Source organism: Crocodylus siamensis, chromosome 5, assembly GCF_052110815.1.
Source record: "Crocodylus siamensis isolate JL-2025a chromosome 5, ASM5211081v1, whole genome shotgun sequence".
NCBI classification, from domain to species: domain Eukaryota; kingdom Metazoa; phylum Chordata; order Crocodylia; family Crocodylidae; genus Crocodylus; species Crocodylus siamensis.
Window position 1 is genome coordinate 173,898,681 of NC_143399.1, and position 20,575 is coordinate 173,919,255.

General features: G+C 44.2%; 1 protein-coding gene across 1 annotated transcript in view; it reads right to left on the reverse strand.

The window, feature by feature from the left end:
* The window catches only part of CROT (carnitine O-octanoyltransferase), a 41,354-nt gene that overhangs the window by 1,879 nt on the left and 18,900 nt on the right, over nt 1-20,575 (reverse strand). Inside the window, exons 7-16 of the mRNA XM_090047184.1 lie at nt 17,820-17,913; nt 17,597-17,722; nt 16,661-16,762; nt 16,206-16,289; nt 16,026-16,133; nt 15,673-15,803; nt 7,472-7,595; nt 4,617-4,695; nt 444-537; nt 155-274 (exon numbers count right to left, since the gene is read on the reverse strand). Of these exons, the coding sequence (XP_089903310.1) occupies nt 155-274; nt 444-537; nt 4,617-4,695; nt 7,472-7,595; nt 15,673-15,803; nt 16,026-16,133; nt 16,206-16,289; nt 16,661-16,762; nt 17,597-17,722; nt 17,820-17,913 (1,062 nt within the window). The remainder of the gene's footprint in view (nt 1-154; nt 275-443; nt 538-4,616; nt 4,696-7,471; nt 7,596-15,672; nt 15,804-16,025; nt 16,134-16,205; nt 16,290-16,660; nt 16,763-17,596; nt 17,723-17,819; nt 17,914-20,575) is intronic.

Here is a 20,575-nt window from a genome sequence, read left to right on the forward strand (position 1 = left end):
TCAAGCTTTGTTTTCTTCCTCCTAGCTGTGAACTGTCTTTATCTTTGTGACATTAATACAGTCAGAAAACACAAAATGGGGGACATATTCAAATAACTGGTTTAAGTTTTCTTCTGGGAATTCCATACTGAAGGAAGTGAGAACATAGCTTTACCTGTCATCTCTGATTCTATAGAAAACACCATAGCCATGATGTACCATGGGGACTGCAGAACCACCAATTCTAGTGTAGCCAACCATGCTGGTTGAAAGCAAAAAATTTCCACCTCCTCCACTATAAAAGAAACAAATTGTTTTTAATTATTTTGAAAACAAATCAGATTTATGGAACAGAAAACGGTTTCATTCTTGATATCAAGAAATGGCCAAGCATTTGGCAAATATGACCAAACACTCAATGTCAGGTGGTTTGACTTTCCCACAAGAACTGAAGTAGCAGTTACCTTTTAGTGAAAGCAGGGTCCATGAACAGTTCTGGCACAGGGAGACCTTGTTCTTTCGCTATGAGCAGGAGACCCAGAAGATGACGGTCAAATCCTGCCAAGAAACAAAATCTCCTGAGCAAGATTCAGACTGCAGTACCCAGATGTGGTAGTTAAAAGACCAACACATTCAGCCTACGATAGCAAAATCAAATAAAAGGGATTAGGATAAAAGGGCATAAAGGATCAAATAAAAGGGAATAAATTCTTAAAAAGAAATAAGAATTTAGTTTAGGTGAACCTATGTAGTATGCTATGGCCTCTAGCATTTCAGGATGAATAAAGAAATGCCAAAAAATGATGTACACAGAAACATGGCTGGCTAAGTCCTTAGCTCATGTGGTAGCTAAAAGACCAACAGTTCATGCAGGTTAGTGAGAAAGCTTCCCTTTTCAGGCAGCCAATGGAATGGGCCCAATTTACTAAGGACACTGCCAGTCATGTCTCTGTCTACATCATTTTTTGGCATTTCTTCATTCACCTTGAAATGCTAAAGGCCATAGCATACTACATTCTTCTGCTAAGTTCTTCTGCTTGGCTACTGAAAGCATGTTCTAGGAAGAACGGGTTTTCACAGTGGGCAGAAACTATTGTGCTATACACACCTAAGGAATCAACCTTCAGTGTTCTGCTACAAGATCTGGGCACTTTCTGTTTCTAACCTGTGTACAGGACCTCCACCTGACGCAGGAGGTACATGGTCCCACTAGGGGGAATGCCTTACTGGATCTGGTATTGGCAACGGGGGATGACATAGTAGGGGACCTACAGATCGGTAGCCATCTGGGGGACAGTGATCACCTAAAAGTACAATTCAACATAAGGCGTCGAGTGGGTAAGGTAACCAGTAGGGTGAACGTGCTGGACTTTAGGAAAGCTGATTTCAGCAAACTCAGGCGATTAGTGAAGGATGCACTGCAGAGTAGTAGTTTTGAAACGATGGGAGCCCAAGAAGGGTGGCTGTGCCTTAAGGAAGCTATCCTTCTCGCACAAAGCGAGACGATCCCCGTGCGAGGTAAAAGAGGGAAAGGGGCCAGGAGGCTTCCCTGGCTGACCAGAGAAATCCTGGGCAGACTAAGGGCCAAAAGGGGAGCACATAAAAAGTGGAAACAGGGAGAGATCACCAAAGAGGAATATACCTCTTCTGCTCGTGCTTGTAGGGAGGCAGTTAGACAGGCCAAAGCTACCATGGAGCTGAGGATGGCAACCCAAGTAAAAGACAATAAGAAATTGTTTTTTAGATATATAGGGAGTAAAAAGAAGGCCCAGGGAGGAATAGGACCCCTGCTAAATGGGCAGAAACAATTGGTGACGGACAGAGGGGACAAGGCTGAACTCCTCAACGAGTTCTTCGCCTCAGTGTTCCTAAGTGAGAGGCATGACAAGTCTCTCACTGGGAGTGTAGGGAGGCAGCAGCAAGGCACCAGACTTCCATGCGTGGACCCTGAGGTGGTGCAGGGTCACTTGGAGGAACTGGATGCCTTTAAGTCGGCAGGCCCGGATGAGCTCCATCCGAGGGTACTGAAGGCACTGGCCGACATCATTGCAGAGCCACTGGCGGGAATATTTGAACGCTCGTGGCGCACGGGTCAAGTCCCGGAGGACTGGAAAAGGGCCAATGTGGTTCCCATTTTCAAGAAGGGGAGGAAGGAGGACCCGGGTAACTATAGGCCAGTCAGTCTCACCTCCATCCTTGGCAAAATCTTTGAGAAAATTATCAAGGCTCACATTTGTGAGAGCCCGGCAGGACAAATTATGCTGAGGGGAAACCAGCACGGGTTCGTGGCAGGTAGATCGTGCCTGACCAATCTAGTCTCTTTTTATGACCAGGTCACAAAACGCCTCGACGCAGGAGGAGGGGTGGATGTCGTATACTTGGACTTCAGGAAGGCCTTTGACACGGTATCCCACCCCATACTGGTGAACAAGTTAAGGGGCTGTGACTTGGATGACTGCACAGTCCGGTGGGTGGAGAATTGGCTGGAGGGTCGCACCCAGAGAGTTGTGGTGGATGGGTCGGTTTCGACCTGGAAGAGTGTGGGCAGTGGGGTCCCACAGGGCTCGGTGCTTGGACCGATACTCTTTAATGTCTTCATCAGCAACTTGGACGAGGGGGTGAAATGTACTCTGTCCAAGTTTGCAGATGACACTAAGCTATGGGGCGAAGTGGACACGCCGGAGGGCAGGGAACAGCTGCAAGCAGACCTGGACAGGTTAGACAAGTGGGCAGAAAACAACAGAATGCAGTTCAACAAGGAGAAATGCAAAGTGCTGCATCTAGGGAGGAAAAATGTCCAGCACACCTACAGCCTAGGAAATGACCTGCTGGGTGGCACGGAAGTGGAAAGGGATCTTGGAGTCCTAGTAGACTCCAAGATGAACATGAGTCGGCAGTGTGATGAAACCATCAGAAAAGCCAATGGCACTTTATCGTGCATCAGCAGATGCATGACAAATAGGTCCAAGGAGGTGATACTTCCCCTATATCGGGCGCTGGTCAGACCGCAGCTGGAGTACTGCGTGCAATTCTGGGCGCCGCACTTCAAGAAAGATGCGGATAACCTGGAGAGGGTCCAGAGAAGGGCCACTCGTATGGTTAAGGGCCTGCAGGCCAAGCCCTATGAGGAGAGATTAGAGAAACTGGACCTTTTCAGCCTCCGCAAGAGAAGGTTGAGAGGCGACCTGGTGGCTGCCTATAAGTTCGTCAGGGGGGCACAGAAGGGAATTGGTGAGTATTTATTCACCAAGGCGCCCCCGGGGGTTACAAGAAATAATGGCCACAAGCTGGAGGAGAGAAGATTTAGATTAGATATTAGGAGGAACTTCTTCACAGTTCGAGTGGCCAAGGTCTGGAACGGGCTCCCAAGGGAGGTGGTGCTCTCCCCTACCCTGGGGGTATTCAAGAGAAGGTTGGATGTGTATCTAGCTGGGGTAATGTAGGCCCAGCACTCTTTCCTGCTTATGCAGGGGGTCGGACTCGATGATCTATTGAGGTCCCTTCCGACCCTAGCATCTATGAATCTATGAATCTATGAATCTATGTGGCAAAATAAGACTAAAAATATTGCTGAACTATAATGAATCTCATGTCTAGTAACAGTAAAGGTCTATCCCTTACAGCACAATTAGTGACCTGAGTGAAATGACTTTTCCAAACAACCCCTTCTAGCTCCAGCAGAAAGTCTGAGATTATCCAGTTCCTAGGACAGCATGCTGGCAGTGTTTGGCCAGTGAGGACTGAGAACTTCAGACCTTCTGTAGTAGAATGACTACTTCTTGACCTGTGGAACCAGACCTTTCCCCCACTAATCTAGTCCAAGAGGAGATGTCTCCTACCAACTAAGAAAGCTAGGCTGACCAAGAAATTTAAGTTATGTGTTTCAAAGCCTAATTCTTAGATGTTTTAATGCCTACTGAAATCCACAACTCTTATTTAGGAGTCTGGGGTCCTAACAGGGGAAGGGGATTCACAATTGTAACCATGATAAGGAGGGAGCTTCCCAACATAATTAACAGCAAATTAAAAGAAGATGAATGTGTATTGCACTCTTTCTTTCCAGGAATTAGGCAATTTCCTTCAATTCAGTGTAATATGCCTCTCTCTGTTTCCTTCACACACCCCATACCTTGGAGCTAGTTAACTCTGACAGCCTTTCTACAAAAAATGCAGAAGGTGACGATGGCCTCCTTCCACAAGTCAATGGTAAGCTCATTCACTTGGGATGTGGAAGGCCTCAATTAGCCTCCCTTAATCGCCTGCGAGTACATGCACCCATATATCCCACATCCTAATCCTAGGAGACAGCTCTGACAACCCATACAGGTTTTCCTGGAAAAAAATGGGTATCACAGTCTCCTGTTGAAGCTGTTCCACTTTACATGGACAAATTAAATATTCATTAGGCCAGAGAGCCGACACAAGAGACAGAATGGTTAAGACATGAGAGAGCTTGGTTATTTAAACACTCCCTATGGGGAATTTGGGTTTCAGTCCCTAACCCAATAACTAACAAACAATAAATATAGGTGCTTTTAGATTACCCAGATTGCTCTAGGAAGCAGCCAGATAAATTATATTAATAGAATGTCTTTTTTTTAGGAACAGAAGAAAACGAGTGACTAGAAAGGAAGTACCTTTTCCAGTCTCACATTCTTTCATCAGCTTGTTGTGCTTTGCAAATGCCTTTAGCATCAGTTGGAGCCGTTCATGAGGCTGTGTAAAATAAGAAAAAATGAAAGCATTTCACCTGAATATCATAAAGAAACAGTGAACAGAAAATTCCTCTGTAAATGTAGTGCCAAGGAACAAAGAAAATGTAGCCACATGGAAAGCTTCGTCTATGCCTTTTGTCCTGTCTGATTCTTCAAATTCTTATGTTTTTAATTGTCTTTTTAATTCTTGTTTCAAAAAGTTTTCTTTGTGACTTGTTTTCCATGCTTTTACCCTATCAGCCATTGATCTTTTACATAGAATAATTTTCTCAACCTCATGTTCTTTTCTTATTTTTGATTGGAACTGAAGAAAAAAAAAAAGACAATTTTAAAACAATGGTCCTTAATCTTGTTAGACTCAAGGCACCCCTCAGAAAATGCCAGCATTTAGCTTTCATTCATTTTTTAATTATGGAAAATAATAGAGCAATTCTTCTGTTGAAAATAATTCAGAAAAACCACAACAGGACAGAATGTTTTATGACACCAGCAATTTCTATTTGGAATCTCCGGGTTTATCTTGTGCATCCTGTGTGGGTGTTTGCACATCTAACAGTACAAATACTGTGCAGCACCCCATGGCATCCGTAGATATCTCATGGCACTCCAGGACGCTGCTTCAAACTAAATAAATATAATAATTTTCCATAAAACGATTAACTACTAATTCAGAAACACATGTTATCTGGTGCAATTTCTTTTACAGTCATGGAGTTGCACATGTAAATCACAGAACTGAAAAGAAAGAAATACAGAAGTGATAAACATCTATCTTCACTATCTGTTTTAATTAAAAATACACAAATGCCTTTTCCCAAACAGTGAGACTCAAAAAAAATCCTCTGAGCCTAAACACAAGTAGATGAAAAGTAGCAATGACTGGGCACAAAATTACTGCACAGCATGGGAGTGTCTCTACACATGCACGCTCATACTGCACAGTAAATATGGTAACTTATGGCAACTTGAGTGTCAATTTGATACCAAATCACACAGGTATAAAATTTATGTCTGATTAGTTACTATGCAGTAATGCACATGTAAATGCCATACCGTGCAGTAACAGTGTATGAACTGATTTGGGACTAACTTTAACGCCTGCACACATAGATGCCAGCCTATTCCCGCTTCTGCGCAGTTCATTTAAGCTGGCATAAATGCACATGTAGACAGGTCCACATTATTATTAAAACTAATATCTTGGAAGTTCTCAGATTTGTTATATTATGAACAGGCAACTCAGCTGACTGCTATATCACAATTTGATGTGTACAACCAGACCCTTACTGATTTCAGTGGAGGACTACCCTAAATTACTGTTTCTAGAAAACAGTGGATCAATACAGAGGCATATTAATAAAACACAGGGAAAAATGATGGCAGCATTATTTGACAGAAAGTAAGCAGAGGACCAAATCCAAATATAACTAAAGATTTTAAAACGATCTTAAAAGAAAAAGTTGAGAATATTCTATTAAAAAACAGAAAAACAAGTGAACAAGTGGGCCATCAATAAGTTGCAAACCACCTTGGTTTTTCTATGTAAATAATTTCTTTGCATAAAGCAAAATATTTTACACTGAATCTAAGACCAACATTTATGAGAAAATGAGGACAAACTACAAGAGACTGAGTTTACTGAAACAGTGGAAACACCTCCTTGGATAAAGCAAAAGACAACAGATTCCTATTAATCACAGTAAAAGGGAGAGAACACAAAGATCTTCTAGCCCCGCCGCTTGAGAGCAGGGTTGTTTTTTGCAAGGGCTTTTCCACAGCCATTTTCTGGAGCTGACTTTTTACATTTAGCAAAGCAACTTATTTTGCAATTGACAGCTGCAGCTTTTTGACATACATGGTATACTTCAGTTTCCCTACCCCTGTTGCTAAGAGGAACAGACAAGTTCTTCTCATGAGATGGGGAATAAATGTAAGAATAGTAGCTAACACCTCAGAATCAGGCAGGATTTTTTTCTGATCATGTTCCCAATTCTCTTCCCTGACTGATTAAAGACTCATTTATTTTTATTTAACTGTCTTTGCCCACCCGCAAAGTTTTAAATTTAAATCAGTTTCCTGATTAGCTTTAACTATAGACATTAGAAATACAAGAAGTCCTAACAGGCTTCTAAAAGACATGAAAAGAATCTACCCCTGTAAACACAAATAGAGATCAGAGGTGTCAGCAAACTGTTCGTACCAGGAAATTGGCATCCTACAGCCTGCAACCCATAAAAAGACTTGATCTGGTCTGCAGCAGCTCAGGAAATCAGCAGCATGCTCCAATCACTATGGCAGAGGAGGCTGCCCAGAGTCCTACTGTCTGCTCCATTCAGTTTATGCTCTGTTGAAGCAGGGGCAGGACCCTTAGGGGTCTAGTGCTGGCCTTTTTCTATGTATTCCTTCTGCAGCCTCTGCTGATTGCTAAGGGTGAAGGGAAGTGGCCTGCAGCGGGGGTCACAAACAGTGGCCCACAGTGACAAACCTCTGCTCTAGACGTTAAACCCAAGGTCTGCTTCTGCTCAACTCCACTGCATCAAAAAAAAGAAAAATATACACAGGATAAAGGAAAGCAGGTCATACGCCGCAGTTTGCCTACACTTATAGCTCTGGTGGAGGGAGTGGTGGGGAATGACACCTGAAAATGTCATTTAGCTTTAGCTGAAAATGATGTCAGCTCCCATAATTGACACAATTAACCACATATTCTACCTAAGGTGAATCATGTGGTAGGTCCTTTAAATACGTTAAGGATAATGCAGATTTTCAATATTTACACTGGAGTTTGGATTCAGCATGGATTGGCACCACTCCACTGCTTCCACAGTACATGGTCTCATGGTCTCTGTGCGTCCATGATAGAAATGCCTGGTCGTGGCAGTTTGATAACAGCAGCCTGGGCTAAGAAGAAAAATTAGGAAGGGACATTTCACAATGATGACAGATTTCTCTTTCCCATTTTGAAGTATAAATACTGTAAAAATATCCTATGCTTTAAACCCATTTACAAGTAAAAGTAAATCACTAAGTTTCTTTTAGGTGGGTGAAATATAAGACTAATGACATATAAAAGAAAGAAAACTGTCTTGAAAGCTTTAAAGGAACCACTAAGGGCTCAGACAATTCAAGAGACCCTACAATAAAATGAAATTAATTTGACACAATCCAAGGACTTTTTTCTTCAGACTAAGTCTTTCATTCATATTGGATACATCTACATGAGACACTTTACAGCACTATAGCGTAGTTTACTGCACAGTAAGCATGCATGTCTACATGTGCACATGCTCACTACACTGTAAACCTCGCTAGTTGCAAGTAAATTTGCTACCTGCAAATGCAAGTAGCAAATTTACTTGCGACTACTAATTGCACAGTAGCACGAGTATAGATACCTGACCAGCAGCAAATTGGCTCCTGGTCAGTTAGCCACCAGTGGGCAAGAGATTGCTCCCTGACCCTGGGGCAGGCTCCACCACTGGGGCAGGGCCTGGGTGAGGACTATACCCCCACCCCCTGCCTCGGCAGTAGAGAGCTCCAAGCCCCCTGATCCAAGATCACGATCAGGGAGCAGGGGCTGGGAGATCCATATCTCTCAGCCCCTGCTTTACCATCATGATCAAGGAGCAGGGGGCTAGAAGTTCCTTATCTTAGCTTTTTCCCTCCCGGCCCCAGCTCCGTGAGCATGGGGCTGAGTGGATAACAGGTTAGGGAGACTGTTCTCCGCTCAGCTCCTCGATCACAGAACTGAGCAGGGAACAGGCTCTCCAGTCCCTGTGCCATGATCACGGAATGGGAGCTAGGAACTGTCCTGGTCAGGGGCAGCTCCCAGCCCTATACCCTAATCAGATGATTGAGGCATGGGGCTTGAAAAGAGCTGCAGGGATGGGGTAGGTCCCAGGCTCCTGCCCCATCCAGCACTGCAGGGCCCCAGGAAGTGGAAGCAGTATGCAGCCATTAGCAGCAAATCTCCTGCTTCCCTGCATGTGTGGACGTTTGCCTGGGAGCGTTTACTCATGAGTAAACTGCTCCTGGGTCTAATGGATGTGTAAATACACCCACTGATGAGGAAAGTGAAAACTCTGCAGGCTTCAGCTCATGGAGTTTATATGCATCTTTCCATTAGAGTTCAGAGAGAGAAGTCATTTGCTTCATGCAAAATCTAAGGATTAGAAGATCAACTGAAAACTAGGCATATTTACAAACTTTTTCATATTTAAAAGACAAAAGATTCAATCATCTATATGAGGATTTCAATGCAATTGTTCTTATTTATATCAAATAAAAATCGAGCGTAGGATGTGTATTTCACGCAAATTATCACCATGTGCTTTGAACTGTTTTTTATTTATGTGGTATAAGTTAGAGTGTGTGTGTGTGTGTGTGTGTGTCCGTCCGTCCCCAAAAGGGTTCTGGTGCAGGTGCTTAGCATGCATGTCCTTCTGGTGTTTCTTCCTCCCATCCCCATCTCCTCCCACTTTCTCTTTTTTTGCCTCCTCACAGCATAGGTGTTCTCCAGGGAGCAAATGAGGCACAAAAGGAGTCTGGGTCAGCTGTTGTGACCTGCATGGGATGTGCCATGTTCATGTTTCTTCCAGAGAGTCAGAAGCACTTCATCTGCACCAAGTGTAAGCTGGTATCTGCCCTGGAGGAGAAGATTCAAAGATATGAAGTATGGGTACCCATCCTGCATTGCATCTGGGACCAGGAAGGTTACATGAACAAGAGTTATGAGAGGCTGGTACTGGAGTGGCCAAGGGGCAATGAGGAGACGTGGCAGTTCGTGACTACTCAAAGGAGGGCCCCCAGAAATGAAGACGAGCAGACTGAAGTCACCAACCACTGTCAGGCACGCTGTGGGTAAGGAGAGATCATTTGTAGGAATGAGGCAGAGGAGGTAGCAGACTACAGAGCAGGAAATGCAAGATCTCAAGGACAGCGGCTCCAAGACCACTGCACCAAGAAGGAAGAGAAGAGCAGGGGACAAAGGCACCAATCTCTTGTCCAGATTTGTGGGCCTGGGAAGTGTGCTGCCTGCCTGGAGCCCAATTCAGGACTTCACAGATGGTCTGCTAAAGCTTCCCTCAAACCACTACCCCTTCTAGCTTGTCCATGTAGGTACCAACCATACTGCCAGAAATAACACTGAACAACTGAAAGATGCAGCACTGCTATAATGGTGGGGATTTATTATAGGCCACCTAATTAGGAAGAGGAGGTGAATGAGGCACTCTTCAAGCAGGTGAAAAATCTATCAAAAAGCTTTGGGATGATGCTGATAGGAGATTTCAATTTTCTGGACATCTGCTGAAAGAAAAATGCAGCCAAACATAAAATGTCACGTCTGTTATTAACTTATGGAAAAGACAACTTTCTCTTCCAGAAAGTGAAGGATACATCTAGGTGATCAGATCTTGTCCTGAACAGCAGGGAAGAACTGGTGGAGGATGTGAAGATGATGACTAAGTTCAAAGGAAATGATCATATAATAGAATTCCAGATCTTGAGACAGGGAAAACATGAGGTCAGCTAAATTAGGATTAAAAAAACCCTAGATTTCAAAAAGGCAGGTTTAATCTGACTCAAGGAGTTAATAAGCATGGTGTCATGGGAGGATAGACTGAAAGATAAAGATGCCTAGGAGGGCTGGGAGCTTCTAGGGGCCCAGTATTGGGTGCCCAACAAGAAACAGTCCTGACATAATGGAAGCACAAAAAGAATAGCAAGAGACCAATGTGGCTGCACAAGGAGATTCTAAGATGCCTCAAATGCAAAAGGAAAGCATATAAACAATGGAAGAACAGGTAGGTCACCAAAGAACCTGCAGGGACCAAATCAGGAAGGCAGAGATAAAGAACAAGCTGCACTTGGCAAAAGGAGGCTAAGGACAACAATAAGAGGTTCTACAAGTATGTTGGCCAGAAAACAAGAACCAAGGAAACTGCTGGCTCTCTGTTAACAAACCAGGGGCAATTCCTAACTTAAGATGCAAAGAAGGTGGACCTACTCAACAGCTACTTTACCTCAGTCTTCACAAAAAATTAAGCTGCAGCCAGATACCCAAGCTGAAAGAGGCTATAACAAAAGAGATTGTATATGAGCTGTTGTTGAGTCTGAATGAATTTAAGTCAGCAGGATCAAATGAGCTTCATCCCAGAGGCATGAAATTGTGGGAGACAGGTCGGGTACCAGAGGACTGGAAAAGGGTGAATGAAGTACCCCTCTTTAAAAAAGGCAAGAACCACCTCAATACCTGGGAAGTTACTGGAGCATATCCTAAGCAAGGCCATTTGTAAGCATCTGGAAGAGGAAGGGTAGATCACAAGGAGCCAAAATGGGCCTATGCAAAACAAATCATGTCAAACAAACCTAATCTCTTCCTGATGATTGGAAGAGGGCCAATGTCGTGCCTATATACAAAAAAGGGAGGAAAGAAGATCCGGCAAACTACAGACCCATCAGCCTGACCTTTATCCTGGGAAAGGTCTTGGAAAAGATTAACAAAGAGACCATCCTTAACAGACTAGCTGATGGCAATATTCTGAGGGATACCCAGCACAGGTTTGTTGCGGGTAGGTCTTGCTTGACCAATCTCATTTTCTTTTATGACCAGGCGACTTATCACCTGGACAAGGCGGAAGAGATCAACGCTGTATATCTTGACTTTAAAAAAGCCTTTGATCTGGTATCCCACGATCACCTCTTGGCTAAACTAGCTAACTGCGGCCTTGACCTCACCACGATCCGCTGGCTGGGGAATTGGCTCCGCGGTAGGACCCAGAGGGTGGTGGTTGACAGGAGCCAATCATCTTGGTATGCTGTGACCAGTGGGGTCCCTCAAGGCTCTGTCCTAGGGCCTATACTATTTAACATCTTCATCAATGATATGGACATTGGAGTCAGAAGCCGACTGGTCAAGTTCGCTGATGATACCAAACTCTGAGGTAAAGCATCCACACCTGAGGACAGGAGAGTGATCCAGGTGAATCTTGACAAGCTCAGGAAATGGGCGAATGAGAACCTGATGGTGTTCAACACTGAAAAATGCAAGGTTCTCCACCTGGGGAGGAAAAACCTACAGCATGCTTATAGGCTCGGCAGTGCTACGCTGGTTAGCACTACAGATGAAAGGGACTTGGGGTTCATGGTTGACCACAAGATGAACATGAGCCTGCAATGCGATGCTGCGGCTAGTAAAGCGACCAAAACGCTGGTGTGCATCCATAGATGCTTCTCGAGCAAATCCCGGGACATCATTCTCCCACTGTACTCGGCCTTGGTGAGGCCGCAGCTGGAGTACTGCATCCAGTTTTGGGCTCCACAATTCAAAAAGGATGTGGAGAAGCTTGAAAGGGTGCAGAGAAGAGCCACACGCATGATCAGAGGTCAGAAAAGCAGACCTTATGATGGGAGACTGAGAGCCATGGGGCTCTTCAACCTGGAAAAGCGCAGGCTCAGGGGTGATTTGGTGGCCACCTATAAGTTTATCAGAGGTGACCACCAGTATCTGGGTGAATGTTTGTTCACCAGAACGCCCCAAGGGATGACAAGATCGAATGATCACAAACTCTGCCGCAACCGATTCAGGCTGGACATAAGAAATAACTTCTTTACTGTTCAAGCCCCCAAGTTTGGAACAGATTGCTGCCGGAAGCAGTTCAAGCAGCCACTTTGAACACCTTCAAGAAACAATTGGAAGCTTATCTTGCTAGGATCCTATGATTCCTGCTGACTTCCTGCCCCTGGGGCAGGGGGCTGGACTCGATGATCCTCTGGGGTCTCTCCCAACTCAAATGTCTATGAAATCTATGAAATTTGTCAAATTAATTATTTGGGTAGATGAAGGGAATGTTGTGCACCTGGACTTCAACAAGGTTTTGACAAGGTCCCACAGACCTTCTCATAAAAAAACCTAGAGAAATGTGGGCTAGATAAAACTACTATATGGTGGATACATAACTGGCTCAATAGCTGCAAGCATTTAGGATAATTATGAATGGGTCTATGTCAGAATGGCAGGTTTTAAGTGGAGTCATGCAGGGTTCAGTCGTTGGCCCAGTGCTATTCGACGTGTTTATTAACAGTTTGGATGTTGGCATAGGAAGCTTCTTGATCAACTTTGCAGACACAAGACTGGGAAGGTTTGCAAATACACTGGAGGATGTGAACATCATTCAGAAGGATCTTGACAGATTGGAAAGCTGGGCTAGAGCTAACAGGATGAACTTTAATTTGAATAAATGCAAGGTGCTACACCTCAGGAGGAATAATCAAAAATGCAAATACAAAATGGGTGATACCTGACTGGATGAAAGCTGTATAGCAAAGGACTTGGGAGTCTGGGGGCCACCAGATCACCAAGGAGTGCGGGGTAGGGAAGCGTTCCCCTAACGGCCAATCGTCGAGCCTGGAACCACTAGCAGCGAAACCCGACGTGCGCTTCCAGTTTTGCAGCTGGCGCTTCCAAGGGACTCACGGCCAATCTCAGGGGTTGCATGTGCACTCATGTGCACCCCTTACACATCACCTTACATGGTCTCCAGCACGATGTAGCCACACAATAGGTGAATGTGGTTTTGGGGTGCATCAATAGAAGCATTAGGTGCAAGTCACAGGAAGTGATAGTGCCTCTCTACTGGGCACTAGCTAGGCCTCATCTGAAGTACTGTGTAGTTCTGGGCTCCATTTTAAAAAGGACATTTAAGAGGGAACATGATAGCACTCTTCAAATACTTAAAGGGCTGCCATAAAGAAGAGGAAAAGTACCTTTTCTTTTTTGCTGCAGAGAGAAGGACGTGGACAAATGGCTTGAACTTGCAGCAAAGGAAGTTTACATTGGATATCTGGAAAAACTGTGGGTGCATCTAAATGTTCAATTAGTGCAGTGCATGCACCTACACATGGGCCTGGGTCCAGAGCAGTTTGAGCCGGGACAGAGCAGCTCTAGGCTGGCAGCAGGTTCTGAGGGTCAGCCCTGGGCTCCAGGTCACAGAATCAGAAGGAGCTGGCAGGGGCACAAGAGTGCCTAAAGAATGAAGCCTTCTGGTTAGCTGGCAGGCAGGGGTATGCCCCCCTGCTGTCTGGACTGAGCAGGTAAAATTTATGATCAGGTCAGCATTTACACGTTCATTTAGGTGGTTATTTGGTCCATTAACAAAGCACATATGGACTGTGATGCTTTACACCGCAGCAAATTAGCCTACTGGGCAGTTAAGCACGCATGTAGAAGCACCCTGTTAGAACAATGACGCAATGTAATAAACTGCCTAGAGAAGTTGTTGACTATTCATCACTGGAGGTGTTCAAGAAGAGGTTGGACAGTCACTGGTCAGGGATGACCTAGGTGTAGCTATGCATATGTTCTGCTGTGGGTATTTCCCATGCTTCTGGGCTTTGCTGGTTGTCCCCACACCCTACCCCCTTTTCTTTTATATGAGTTAGGGTATTTTTAAGGAATGTTGGGTGTTGGCTATAGCCAAAGCTGGGGACTTTGACTGGGGTGTGCCAATATTGCTGCTAGGACCAAAGCTGGAAGTTCCCAGCTAGAGGGTCTTACCCCTCTGCTCAGGGCCCAACTGATCACCATATCTGGGGGCAAGAATTTTATCACATACTCAGATTGGTATGGACTGTGGGGATTTTTGCCCTCCTCTGTAGTGGGGGTGTGGTCCTCTATCCAGGACCTCGAGTGTGTACTGACAACACTTAATGGGAGGAGGACAATGGCTGATGTGGTTCCCCTGCTTTACCTGTGGAAAGTTAGGGTGTTAGGCCTATGTTGTGTCAAGATTATCTTATGCAGGGTTGTTTTATGCAGTTTAGATTATGATTTGTTTGGGATAGTTTGGATAGGGATGGTGCTGCCTCAGGCAGGGGGTTGGACTAGAAGACCTCTGGAGGTTCCTTCCAGCCCTACTTCTCTATGACTTGTGAAGGGAATATGGTGTCACTGCAGATGACAATCATCTTTAGCCAATGACTGATTTCCATTATTGTGATAAAACAAGCCCTGTCCAGAAAAAAAGTAAATATCTGTAATATATATGGTGACCCACATTTAAATTAAATTCTACTTGGAGAGTAGCAAAGCAAATCGACAGGTGGGGTTGGGGAGGACCTGCCATTTTGATTCAGTGGCGTTTGGAAGAGATTCATAATCAGCACAATCTTCCATAACTGTTGGCTGGGATTACACGATAAATCCTTCCTCACCTACCTGACCAAAGTGTCCAAAGTGCAAGGAAAGGAACTTGCTTGTTATATTGTCCACGTCTTCATACTGCTGTTCCAAATTTTCTGGGTAAGCTTTGGTGGTGGTGGGGACAAGATGGCAAAAGTAAGCCTTTTTGGGAGTTTGGAAGAAAGATATCAGCATGACACTTAGTCACCGACCAAAGTTTTCATCTGCACCAGGGCTTGTGCATAAGAATGAGTAATTTGTAGTGTGTAATAGATATAGAGCCTTATGGACCAACCATTTCGCTTACCTGTCCAGCTTACTGGAATGAAAACTAAAAATTCTGGCTAACTGTCCTCCGCATTACTACACATATAACACAGGTCCAAGCATCAAATAGATATACAAGGTACTCACTCCTACTCCTGAAGTTAATGGAAAAGGTCACTGGTATAGGATCAGGACCTATGAGGCTAACAAGATTTACCCAAAGGACCGTGACAGCCTGATAAAGGGTGTTTGTTCCCTAAAGCGTCCAAAGAATTTTTTCCAACTATTTGAGTTGGTCTAATAAAAGATATCAGATTTATGCAAAACATCTTGTCTGCCTATGTCCTTGGACTAACACAGCTACAACCTATACCACAGAAACTGTAATTATGACATGGATTTCTTCGTCCATGCATGACTAGCAAAACACACAACACAAATGAAAGCTCTTCATATTTTCCTCAGACTTTTTAGGTAGTTCAACAATAATTTTTAATTACCAAACTGAGCAATGCGGGTTTTTTTTCTTACCGTCCATGAAGTTTATAATAGGCCAACTGCAAGGCAAGCTGAACAAATGTATCAGGATGAAGTCTCTTCTTCTTGGTCAGTGTTTTGCCAAATGATGTAAAGGCATAATTCACTAATTGTAAGTCACTTGCCTAACAAATACAAAAAATGTTATCGTGGGAGAATTCAAGAAATGTTCCATTCACAATCTTGTTCAATTCAAATCGCAAAATAACGGATCAAGCTTGCCCCTGGTATAACTCCCCTGACTTCAATGGAACTATGTCATGGGTAAATTTGTCCTAGTGGTATTTAAACTCTGGCATGGAGAGAAGCCAAAAATATAATCAAAACAAGAGGTATAGACAGTTTACCTGCTGGTAATACTGTTTCTTAGCATGTTCAATTTCATTTAGCATTTTTTGGTTCAGTGTGAAAACAAGTTCTTCTGGCCATGGGATATCCCGAATCTTATCTGATCCCTGTATTAAAAAAAGAAGGTATTTATAAAAGGCAAAACACTGACTAATCATGCTGTAAACTTAGATACATACCTCCCATTTTCCTTTACTTTCAATAATCTTCTCGTCTACATAGGAGCCCAGAGCTACTAAAACCATGCCATCCATGGGAGTATGCTAAAAAAACAAGATGTAACATTGCGGTTATTATATGAATGAAATCAATCAACCGTACATTTTTCCACTTGCATTCCTCTTCCTATATTATGTTTAACTGGGTTGTGTGGAATTTAAGGCCTTGTTAAGCAACTACATTTCTAGCTCTTCTGCCTGTACTGATAGTCACTACATGGTTAGCCCAACTTCTTTTTTGATTATCCGATAGCCAGACTGGCAAAATATAACTCTACTGAGAAGAACAGACCTGGGCAGACTGTACTACTGGAAAACAAATTTTAACCTGGGAGGGGGCAGGGGCAGGAAAAAATATATAATGCCAGGATATCCCTAAAGATCTAATAAGCAAACAAAACCAGTATTTTACTTACATCACAGTTTGAACAAACTGTCCCATTGGAAAAGATGATACTGTTGTAGGATTTATCTCCCCAGCGTATGGTTGGATCTCCTGCTAATGCCAACCTGGTAATCTAAATCACAGATTCATTTACGGGTTTTCAGAAATATCTGAAAGCATGCCAGCACTCTGGCAGACAAAAATATCTGGATGCTTTTTGTATTATTAACAACCTGCAACCTGCAACTTGAAAATAGTAATTAGGTGATCGGTCTTGGATGAGCCACAAAATAACTATGATCCTCGCTTTTGAGTTGAGCAAGATCTATATAGTAAGAGATAAGAAGGATGTGTCAATCCACAGGCAAGGCATAGGGGAGGCACAGTGGGGCACGTGCCTCCCTGAGACTGGTTGCTGATGAAGCCGCCACCTGCTTCTGCAGCCAGTTGCCGCTCACTACCCACCCCTCTTTGCTGCCAACACTGCCAGTGTCTGCAGGTGGTCCCCGATCACCTCTTCCCCACACCAACACCACTGCCAGCACCTGTGGAGAGTCCCCACTCGCTGCCATGGTGCCCCCCCAAGTCTCGGGAGGCACTAGTCATTCATGTGTCAATCATAGCAGACACATTTACAATGGAGCCAACACATCTAGCTAAAGAAAAACAATATGCAAAAAGCCTGGTGTCAAGGGTTTAAAGAAAAGGCTGGATCCTTGTGAAGACCTCTGGGGCCCGCACAGGAAAGGAGCATGAGCAGATAATTTTAAACAACCTTTACTTCCTGCATCCTGGAATAGGCAGGTTGTGGGGATCAGCTGGTCATGCCCACATCCTCAGGCACATCTCCCTTAGAGAGGCCAAGAAGGAATGGTGAAACAGCCAATACATTACTGAGGGAACGCAGGTATTAACAAAACATGTTTCTTATAGAGAAGAGTAAAATTACTTGGAAATCCCAAACTACCTGGCTGTAATCCTTGGAGGTTGCATGGGGACTGGAATCATCAAAGGATACCACAAACAAACTTCTCTGAATCTTCTCTAGTAGAGTTAAATTCTTTGGATCAAGATTGATTAGATATTCACGTGCCTAGAAGACATGGAATAAGTAGCTGAATTATTGAAAGAATGCAAATCTAAGCAAATTCAACATTTTTATCAAGGATCAATAACTGAAAGTATCCAACCTCTGCCCATTTGGTTCTCTCATTGCTTGTTAAGGCTCCCAGCCCTGGTCCATCGGGTTCATTATGGCACCTTTTTTGGATATATGTAAATTGCCTTAAAAGTAAAGATTAAAAAAACCACAATTAACGAAGCTGATACTCATGTTAGTGAGCTACAACAAAGATTCAGTATTTTGTTTTCCACAGCTTACAGTATGGCTAAGTCAGTGGTACTCAACCTTTTTAGACTCAAGGCACCTATCCATTGATTCAAGGCATTCCTCTAAAACTTCTGTGAATGGAATGGCACCTCATTTGAAAAACAAACTTATTTATTACAGTGGGCCCAGGCAGAGGGGCCAGGCAGCAGGGGCATGGCCACGCAAGGACTGAAGCTGAGCCTGGGTTTATCTGCTTATTTCCTCACACCTAACTTAACTCCTCTCACACGTCACAGCCTTCAAAGGATCTCATAGCACCTTTGGGTGCTCTGACATGTTTGTTGAGAATCTCTGTTGAAATTATCTGAAATTTTGAGAAAAGCGTATCAACTTTCCTCACGTTATATGAGAGTGAAGGTGGAAGGTAACTTTGATGATGATGAAGATAAAATAAATGACAAGAGTTCAAGATCCAAAGAAAAGGAAAGGAGTGCAGCTGAATAAAGGCACTGGACTTCAGAAAAGCATACTTTAATGGCCCAGCCTTGCAGTCTGCTGGGGGGTGGGGGGAAGCTGCCAACACGAAGGGGAGCAGCCACGATGGCAGCCACCCCCTCCTCCCTCTGCCACCAACTGGCCAAGAGGGCTGTTTTTCATGTGGCCCTGCCCCTCTCTGCCAATCAGTGGTGAGGAGTGGGGTTGCACAAAAGAACTCTCTCAGCCAATCGGGGGGGGAGGCCGGGGAGGCTCGCCACAATAAGCCTGCAAAAATAGCAGCCAACACCATGGTCAGCCTGCAAAATCGCTTATCGGCTGCCTCAATATTGCCATGATTCCCTTCAGGTGGGGCTCAGGAACCTCCCAGGAAGGAGCGCACTGTCCAGGTGTGGAGGGGTTAAATAGTCCTTTGATTCTAAAAGTTAACGTGAATCCCCATATTTTGGGAGGAGGTAAAAAGTGCAAAAATAAGGTTTGTTTCTGGATCCAAAAAGAAGGGAAATTGGACTGGGTAAATAATGAGGGGGGAGCGAGGATTTTAGTAAAAAAATGCATTTTAAAAGAATGTACAAAAGACCATATAGGGACCAAAATAGCACTGCAAGCATTTCAAGCAGACAAGTGATGCCCAACCTTTTGGCCCTTTGGTCTGCCTGAGTGGTGTGAGGCCAGTCCACGGCCAAGTCGCCCACCCCCAGCATAGCCACAATTAGAAGTAGGGAAGTGGCAATTAAAGCTGCCACTGCTCCCCCACCGACAAATTTTTGGACATGTGAGGAATCCTATGGGTCAGATGATGCAACTCCATGGCAGGATCTGGCCTGCAGGCTGGGGTTGTGCACTCCTGAAGTAGAACAACCATAATCAAGATACGCTCTATTTCTTATTGTCTTATATTATAAATAGGTGATGGCAGCTCCAGCTAATAAATATATATGCCAGTGTCTCTAGCCAGGTTGTTTGAATATTAATGAATGTTATATTTACCTATGCAAACATTGACAGTAAAGAGTTCATAGATTTCATAGACATTAGGGCTGGAAGGGACCTTGGAAGATAATTGAGTCCAGCCCCCTACCCGAGGGCCAGGAAGTCAGCTGGGGTCATAGGATCCCAGCAAGATAAGCACCCAAATTTCTCTTGAAGGTGTACAATATAGGTGCTTGAACCACCTCCGATGGCAGGCTGTTCCAGACACTGGGGACTCGGACAGTAAAGAAATTCTTCCTTATGTCCAGCCTGAAATGGTCTTGCAGTAGTTTATAACCGTTTGACCTTGTCATCCCTTGGGGCGCTCTGGTGAACAATCATTCCCCCAGATTCTGGTGAACACCCCTGATAAACTTATAGGTGGCCATCAGGTCACCCCTGAGCCTGCGCTCTTCCAGGCTAAAGAGCCCCATAGCTCTCAGCCTGTCATCATAACGTCTGTTTTCCTGACCTCTGATCATGTGTGTGGCTCTTCTCTGCACCCTCTCAAGCCTCTCCACATCCTTTTTGCATTGTGGAGCCCAAAACTGGATGCAGTACTCCAGCTGCAGCATCACCAAGGCTGAGTACAAGGAGAGAATGACATCCTGGGATCTGCTTGAGAAGCATCTATGGATGCAAGCAAGCGTTTTGGTCATTTTACTAGCCGCAGCATCGCATTGAAGGCTTATGTTCATCTTGTAGTCAATGATGATCCCCAAGTTTCTTTCTTCCATAGTGCTAGCCAGTGTAGCATTGCCGAGCCTATAAGGATGCAGCAGGTTTTTCCTCCCAAGGTGGAGAACCTTGCATTTTTCAGTGTTAAACACTATTAGGTTCTCGTCCGCCCATTTGCTGAGCCTGTCCAGGTCAGCCTGGATCGCCCTCCTGTCTTCAGGTGTGGATGCTGTGCCCCAAAGTTTGGTGTCATCGGCAATTATAAATAACAAGAATTGTATATTGTTTCTTTAGTACTAAGTCCAAATTCATACAATTCCAGTGTTAAACTTTTGTTCCTATATTTGGTCAAATGAAGAAAAAAAGAAAGGGGAGTATTTGTAGTCCAACCCAGAGGGCTGCACGTGAACTATGCCATATAGTGTTGCCTTTGCACATACCTGTACTTCAGATATTATGCAAGCCTTTGCT